Source organism: Eutrigla gurnardus (assembly GCF_963514095.1).
Source record: "Eutrigla gurnardus genome assembly, chromosome: 6".
In the NCBI taxonomy this organism is placed as follows: Eukaryota; Metazoa; Chordata; class Actinopteri; order Perciformes; family Triglidae; genus Eutrigla; species Eutrigla gurnardus.
In genome coordinates this window covers 14,739,556-14,748,315 of record NC_139920.1, presented here as the reverse complement: position 1 = coordinate 14,748,315, position 8,760 = coordinate 14,739,556, and the positions used below count along the sequence as shown (strand labels likewise).

At 41.9% G+C, this 8,760-nt stretch overlaps 1 protein-coding gene across 1 annotated transcript; it reads left to right on the top strand.

Annotated features, from left to right (window-relative positions):
- Positions 1-2,444: 2,444 nt before the first annotated feature.
- On the top strand, positions 2,445-7,659 carry dmrt2b (doublesex and mab-3 related transcription factor 2b). The gene is made up of 3 exons (XM_084010882.1): positions 2,445-3,271; positions 4,827-4,929; positions 5,853-7,659. Exons 1-3 carry the CDS (start codon positions 2,918-2,920, stop codon positions 6,698-6,700), a joined length of 1,305 nt encoding a protein of 434 aa, XP_083867008.1. The 5' UTR covers positions 2,445-2,917; the 3' UTR covers positions 6,701-7,659.
- Positions 7,660-8,760: the final 1,101 nt, after the last annotated feature.

Below are 8,760 nucleotides of genomic sequence, written 5' to 3'. Positions count from 1 at the left end.
TTGTGCCACCGCCAGTTGAACCTACTGTTGCTAGTTTGCACCTTTTACTCCACTGCTCTATCTATACAAAGCATAACTCTGTTTGACAACAAGACGCTGTGGCGTACTACTGTATCTGGTCGGTAAATGTCCCATTCATACATCATACTTTCCCTTCAAAATGGCCCATACTGTGTTATTATATAGACCTTGAAATATTGAATCCATCTAAAATATAAAAAACTGATTTATGATTTTATATCTCTTGGCTCTAATACCCTTTGCAAATTTCAGTTATAACAAACTGTGACAAACTTCCAGGTTACATCAAAATGTGCTGTCAAATTATTGAAAATAACAAAGTGTCAGCTTATTACAAAAAATGTGCTGTCAAATTATTGAAAATAACAAAGTGTCAGCTTATTACAATGTAGCTGCACCGTATCCATTGGTTGTATGACTTTGGTGATCACATTCTGAGGCTCAGCTGGCTCTGGCTCACGCCTACATCTTTGATACCTGATCTTTTAACCTTTTATGGGCTGACAACATCCTGAAATCTCCTGGCAGGGCACTTCTGGCCATGGCCAAGTCTCGGATCGAGACCAAAAGTGACTGGGCCTTTGCCATCTGAGTCCCAGTGCCTGCTATGTGGACATAATATATACAGTATTATGGGCCTGTATATACGCATCTAAGACCTTTCTTCTGAAAAGTCACACTTTTATTTTGAATTAATATTTTTGGCCAAGAGCTTGACCTTCACTCATACATAATATAAAAGTAAAGTTTATGCTGACTTATCAAGGTATCAATTAATTTTACAGATGAGCTCACAGTAAACAAGCCTAACAATAACATAATGTGTCCCATTAAATCTTTTTGAGATCATTTTTCTTTGTAGGAAATAAATTGTTAAGCAAGCTCTGCAACTTAAAATATCTCTTTTAGCTTTTTTAGTTTAGTCACATACGTACTGAGGTATCATTTTTGATTGAAGCATGGGAATTGTGATAGTTATGCATCAACCAGTCCATCTAAGAAAAGCACTGGAACATCATGTGGGGTAGAACAAGATGATGTGCTTGCTCAGTGGTCAGTATTGGCCCATCAAGGGACTGGTGTTGGGAATTAGCTTTGGCTAAATACGCACTGTTTCTGCAATTGTCAGTGTTCCTCTTTATTTGTTTCTTACAGATGAACAAATACAAGAAAAATAACTGTAGAAATAGGACTTATTTGTATGAATTCTCCCTGTGTAGCTTTGGATGTTAAAAGAATGCAAATCAAACAAATGAGTTAGCCCTGGCTGGTTACTGCCCTGTGGTGTAATTACAGAATTGAGCCAGTAGGGAGCACACTTTTCATACCATCGCAGTGCATCTATGACCTACTGTATTTCCCTTCAAGGAAACATCAGCTCTTTTTAAACACAAAACTACAGTGCCATTCATTAGCATTAAGTGTAGGCTGCTGAGGAGGTGAGTGCAGCAAATCACCGACATCCAATGCAATTCAGTGAATGCATAATCTACTCCACTGTTGACACACGACAGTCCAAGGGCAAGTACAGCAGCATGTATTCATAATAAACAATACAAACACATTACTACCAATATTTTGCATCACATAATTAATGACCTGTATGGAATTATATATATATATATATATTTAAATAATTCACACATAGTAAACCACAGTTAACAAACAGTTCTGGTTAACCTTAAGTGGGAACATGTTGAATTTCAATGCTTTTTGATAATTCAGTTTGAGTCCCAGAAATGGTGACACTAGAAACATCAAGAGACCCATTAAACCATTGAATAATTTAACAGTATAATGAATAAATATGAGTGTGAACCCTCCTAGGTTATCCCTCTCTGTCAGGCTATGCTCCCAAGGCGCGTGCGTAATTAGTCCATATTGTATCGGTGTGGTAAAACACACAGCTCACACATATCTATGCACCTATGAGACGCATGTCCGATAAGTCAACCTGGCTTCTTTAGCTTCTCTGCTGTCTTTAGAATAAGTTGACTCAAGTAGTGAAAAGTAGTCATCCAAATAGTTACTTGTAAGAAAGTATTAAGTGAAGTACTGAGTAGCTGCTGAGGAACTTCTGATTCATTGTTTCAATAATCAGCATGACATTAAATCATATGACATATGAATGTGCAAATTCAGACCTCCCTTTAACTAAAACAAATTAAATAAAGTCTTTACTAAATAACATAAGGCACTCCTTGCTAGAATTAGCAAACTGTTGACATTTTTGTTTATTAAATTACATTATTTTTACATAATATATATTCTGCTACTTGTGGGAGTTATTTTTTATTTATGTTTCTTTAGTCTGGCAGGATCCCAAATCTCCAAATCTCTTGAAAGATGAGAACCACCTCGAAGGTGGGCAGGGCAGGGCAGGTAGGCTACACGGGGTTTATAGGGGAGAGTTGCTATTTGCTTCAGACGGGCTTCCCCCAAATCTTTGCTCACGGGTCCCGCGCCAGGAGCTCGGCATTGTGGCCCGGTCTACTATCCGCTTGTTCTTGGAAACAGCGTCAGAGAGCAGCTGAGAGAGGCTTAACATTTCAAAAACGTCTGGCGGTAGGCTGCAAAGTTTCCACCCTGAAAAACACCGTCTGTCATGTAGCAGCAGACTGGAGCAGCTCAGCACACCTCACGGCTTGGTGCTTAATAGGAATTAACCTTGATTTGTGTCTGATGGATGCTTATTTATTCAATTAAGAGAACATGTCATAGTCTGTGTGAAAGACAATTCACTGGACTACTTATTCTACCTTTAAAAGTAACTATAATCATGTTTGATTAGTTGTACCTTGAGTTAAAATCCCTTTTCATCTTGTGCGTAAAAAGTCTGCGCAGCAACATAGCGCACCACGGATTAAAAGTGGGATTCCGGTGTAATTCGTCATAGATGTCCTCTCAGCTAGAAGCAGGCCTGCAGCTGGAGAACGCAGCAAAACTCAAATCCGAACAAGTTGTTGACGTGACGCGTCCTGACGGATGCGCCGGGCAGCGCGGCCGCCGCGGGGACGGAGGGCTGAATCAAGCGACCCCGTCTCCGGAGCGCCATCAGCAGAAGCCACGCAAGATGACCCGGAGTCCCAAATGCGCCCGCTGTCGGAACCACGGCGTCGTGTCGTGTTTGAAAGGCCACAAACGCTTCTGCCGCTGGCGGGACTGTCGCTGCGCCTGCTGCCTGCTGGTGGTGGAGCGGCAGCGCGTCATGGCGGCGCAGGTCGCTCTGAGGAGGCAGCAAGCTGCGGAGGTGAGTGGAGGACAAGGGCAGGTCATTGGTGGTGAATGGATAGATGTAATTATGACCTCCAGTATATGATTGTCCGGAGGCAAATCGTCATTAAGGCAGGGGTGCAGATCGATGTCGGGATTTGGGGGGGACACAAAAGTGATTTATTTTTTTGCCCGTATGCAACTCATACCATGCCACCATAAATCACAACTTAGAGGCTCGCCATATCATTCAAAAAGTCCTGCACAGGGAATCATTTATTGTGCTTACCTATCTTGTTTATTTGTCCTAAACAGACAACAGCGCGTATCACTGCTTACTTAACTGTTATACTAGAAAATCATAATTTTAAGGGTCTCGGGGCATGAAATGTCTACTCATGTTCTTATCTTTCGCCTCCCTCCAACCCACCATTTCAATCATTTCTTGAACCTAAAATGTGAAGAATGTGAAGTCTGAAAACACATTTGTTCAATTTTGAATAAATCAGGGTATTTTAATGTTAAATTGTCATTTAACACTGCATAATTCTCCTCGGCTGTGGGCTATTCATTTTATATAATTTACAAGTTAAAATAAGTGCTTAGAAATAAAGCTGTAGGGCTGAATTTGCTTCTGCCACAATCCATATTTTCAAAGAATGTGTGTGAAAGAAGTCTGACCATCCCAGTGCTACGTTCAAAACAGCTATATTTAAAAAAAAGAAAGAAAGAAAACGATCTTAGTAACAACAGGCTGAAGCACAGATGTTTGTTTTATTTCAGCATTTATACAAAACAGAATAATATTTTCCATACAACATTTCAAATTTGGAACATTTGTGTGTAGTTGTGCGAGTTATTCAGGTGATAATCTAAATACTGGGGTGAGCTGTTGGGTTAGTTTATCTAGCTTTTCCTGTTGACATCAGGTTATCTTTTAACAAGAAACACAACATCACAGCAAGGAAATTGAGTCACTAAAAGTCACTATCACAGAAACTATTTAAAACATTCCCAAATATAAAAAAATATCACTCTATATAGTAGTTAGTTTATTTTGCAGTTCATTCCAGTGTAGAGTGTGTTGTAATGGGCAACATGTGAAATTATGAATTATGAACACTGTCAATACATAGGCCTATTTTAGATTGTATTGTATAAAAATACACATTGTTATTATATTTTATTAAACATAATGCATTAATATAAAAGCCTAACTAAGAAAGTAAGTATAGAATAGAAAAGGGCACGTTTGAGGAGAAACTGGTGCAAAACGAGTCTCCCCTCTTCCCAGCTCACAAGAACCACCAGCAACAAGGAATCTGCAGCCCTCAAGAAAGTTGACTTAAAACCTGTAAATTTAAGGTGGGCTAACAGCAAAACAATAAACACAAGGAAACTAAAGAGAACCTTAACTTACCACAAAGTGACTTTACATGATTCTAGTGTCAACAGGGTGAAATTATTCCTAAATCACCACAAAGAACTCTCACTTCTTATGTATTAATTCCCTTTAATTCCCTGTATGGCATGGCCTCAGTATAATATGATAATATCCAAATGTCTTATTCCTGCTCCTATGTTTTCCCCAGGGTAAGAGGGGGGTCAGGTGTGCAGGTCCGTTGCGGAGGACTGCGTATCAGCGTTACACGAGAGCAGCCGAACCGAGCATACTGGCTAAGAGCATCCTGCAGGGTAAAGTCTAATTACCTTCGCCTCTGTCATTAACGTGCTTCCTCTCTCCTCGACTGTGTTACAAACTGCCTTTTCTTCCTTTTGTGAATGAGGGGAAATCCTTGAAGTCGTTTCATTGCTTTGTCAGAATTCATGCAAAAATCACTAATTGATCAACTAGGTTTGCCATCTGTAAGCGAACGAAGGGCTGCTTGTGGACCTGTCAAACTTAAACCCATTTACTTGTCCAAGTTGATGTGATTGGTACAAGAAAACATTTTCACATTGCCAGTAACCTCTTTTGATTAGTGCAGTTACATACTTGCACAAAAACTGCATCAGTAAAGATCAATATTTGTTGGATTTGATTCCCTTGGAGGTTAACCTTAATATTAACTGTAAACCGTCCATGTCTAGCAGCAACCATTATCTTAGCCTTCGCTTTAGCTTGATTCTAACCTCAATCAAAGTCTTAACCCAGAATAGGTGGTTGACTTTGTGAGGACCAGCTTTTAGTCCTCAGACAGATCATAGTCCCCACAATGACACTGAACAAACATCACACATACATTCAGCCGTGCATAACGCTCTAACTGCAACTGCTTTTTAAACCCCTACTTGGGCTCAACCCTGCCACTACTTCTGCTTGGATGTCTTCACCCTGCATTACACACTTCATGTAGCCAACCTGAGCACTATGGCTTCACTATTTCACGACAACAGGCCATTACAGTAATGCATTGAGTGCATTAATACCTGTCTTCTTTATAGCCTCTCTGTTCTCTCAGTATAACAAAAATGACACCGCTAAGTACATAATCCAAATAATAAAGATAAATGTAATCAAACATAAACATGACAATCCATTTGTTGGAATAAATTCATTATTCAGAAATATATGAATAAATAACAACATTAGCAATGTGGTTTTGCTTTCTATTCAGGGCTCAAACCGATGGCGCCGCTGGAGGACGGCACCTCCTGCTGGTCAAAGCAGACGCAGCGCGAGCAACCAAGCTTCACGTGTCCCCCCATCAGCAGCCGGATGAGGAAGAGGCGAGCCTTTGCGGACAAGGAGCTGGAGAATGTGATGCTGGAGCGGGAGCTGAGACAGAGAGAGCTGCAGAGTGACCTTCCCTTCTCCTCCTCCTCCGCCCCCCTCGTCCCCATGCTCCACCCTCCACCCCTGCCTATCTCCCCCAGCCTTCACTGCTGTCTTCTCAATAAAGGCCCCGCCGCCCCAGGGACATCCGGTTATGTGCCTTTGTATAAATACAAGCCTCCGTATGAATGTGACTTACAGTTCTATCAGTTCTTCCACCTGAAGAGCAGGTCGTCCACAGAAGGCGACTACACTGACTTCTTATGCCAAAGCTCAGAGCGAACCAGGGAGTACGAGGAGGCGCAGAATAACTGCAAAGGCTGCGAGAAGAGAGACGGACCAGAGCTGACGCCTCTGCCATCGCGACAAAGACTCAAACATCATGGCAGCATCTTGTCAGGTCTAGACCTGGTCACCTTGAAACCAACAGAAATGATAGACTCTAATGGGTCCTCAACTGTCACACACTTGTTTGGATCAGATCAGGGTGTCCTGGGCGGGCCAGACATGAGTGCACCCAGCAGGACTTTTGATCCCAGACGTTTGACAGCTAAGAGCTGGTGCGCTGACAATTCTGCCGAGCAGGCAGGTCCTCACGCCGACTCTGTCAAGTGGCCTCATGGCAGCTCAGTCAGGACTCCCGCTGTGAGGCCATTACCTTTCTCCGTGGAGGCTCTGCTGAGGGCCTGACAGCCAAATGGAAAGCAGTGTGCACTTTGTTTATGTGTGAGGACTAGGAATAACACTTGCTGTTGAGTGAATAAATATAGACATTTCTAGTTGTATTACAGGTTTTGAGACACTTTTCTTGACATACGCTGGTTGCTATATAGTATGTATTTATCAACATGACAACATGAACTACAGTATATGTATTTCTTATTTTTCATAAAATATGTATTTAGCTATATTTGTAGAACTATGATCAAAAAATATAATGAAGCATGTATGTGCTTGATGACTATATTTTTGTTATGCCTTCATTGATTATTGTTATTATATATTATTTGTATAATACTTTGTTGTAAAACATATACTGCTATACTGAATATACCATTCTGCTTTGACCCTCTCACATCACTCATTATGTTTTTTTTTCCTGCAAGAACAAATTTACAATAAGAACTCTGATACTTCTGCATTTGTTCTCTCCTTTTTACCAAGTGAGAAATACGCATTCATTATTTATTGTTAAGCTTTGTGACATCGAACAACTTTAAATCCACTCATCGTATGAGACAGTTAAATGTTTCATGAAGCATCATTTCATCACACCAACAGAATGAGGGAAGAGGGGAAACGTTCACCAAAGGGGAGAAATCGGTGGGTGTCATCGTTGCCTTGGCGACATTGTTCTTTATTGTGTGCCAAGCCGGATTTGTTTGAACACGCATTCAATCTATCTCCTGTGGTTTTGTTTGTTTTGCGCTGTAATCTCACAAAGATGGAGGTCAGATACTTTTGACAACTCTGGACCTTGTGGCGTCAACACAGAGGCGATAGCGCTGCTCCGTCTTTGTTGGCTAGTATCAACCAGCATATCTGAATGCCCCCCCATCCTTTCACAGAGACAGAGAGGAGACTGGCACAACATGAAGCTGAGGTTGTGAGCACTGAATATGTGCCATTGTTTTGATTGTACACCGTCTGCAGTGAATTTACAATATTAAAAACCTCTCCCTTGAAGAAAGTGCCATTTTGCCTATGATGATAAAAAGATGAGCATCAGTCACAGAGGGGTGATAATGAATTCTGTGAAGAATAACACAGACGATCTAAATCAATTTCGCCCCTGGCAAAGGGATAGGGGAGCAGCTCATTTATCCTGTTCCCCCATGTTTCATTGTGGAGTGTTCTTAGATGAGGTGCGCGCCGGCTTAATAGATACGCACTCAAATGCCGTTCACGTTCCACGGTTCTTGTTAGGACTGTGCGAGGGAGAGACGGATTAGCTTTATTGTTCTGCGCTCCGAGGAGAAGGTTTTTGAATCGATCCGTAATCGCCAACATTTTCCTTGGTGGGTCAAGATGAGAAAATGGAGGGAGCTAGAGGACGTGTGTGTGTGTGTGTGTGTGTGTGTGGGGGGGGGTTACGGAATTCAGGCCAGTTTGCTGACAAAGCAGTTTCAACAGGTTGAAACATGTTTTGGGATTTTGTAACAGCCCAAAACGCTTCTCCTCCCCCAACCCTCTGCCTTTTTTGTCGCCCACCTTTGGCGATCCTCCTCTTCATTCTCTCACGCCTCATTTCCATTTCAGTAGGACTGACTTCACTCACTGTGTTCAGGAGAGAAAAGCTTTGCCTCGGCGTTCCCCCTGTAGCTCTGATCTTCGTATTTTCATCATACAGGCTATGAGCCGCAGCAGTGACTGGAAAGATGGGAGAAAAGAAAAGAAAAGTAGCTGAAGATAGCTAGCGGGCGGCAGGGAGACACAACAACAAGTCAGCCCACAAGTTATACGTGCTCCCGCTCCTTGAATACTATTTTTGTTCCCCTCCACCCTGTAATTTTAAAAGACCAAGCACTGCAGCCATCACACTACTATCAAAATGATCTCTGTTTTCTCATTGCCTTCATGTCCTTTGCCACCCGGCAGTGTTTACACAAGCTGTGTGCAAAGACAGACGTGCATATGAATACTCGTTCAAGAACGCTTTTCTGGCCTCCCTGGAAGACCCTAAGGCAACCAGACCTTTCTGGTTGTTAAGTATGATCTTTGTATCGGCCTCAACTCTTCCCTTGGACAGA

Coding starts and splice junctions, on each gene's coding strand:
- dmrt2b (XM_084010882.1), top strand. CDS start 2,918: ATGTCCTCTCAGCTAGAAGCAGGCCTGCAGCTGGAGAACGCAGCAAAA. Junction 3,272..4,826: donor GGAGGCAGCAAGCTGCGGAG/GTGAGTGGAGGA, acceptor TGTTTTCCCCAG/GGTAAGAGGGGGGTCAGGTG. Junction 4,930..5,852: donor GGCTAAGAGCATCCTGCAGG/GTAAAGTCTAAT, acceptor CTTTCTATTCAG/GGCTCAAACCGATGGCGCCG.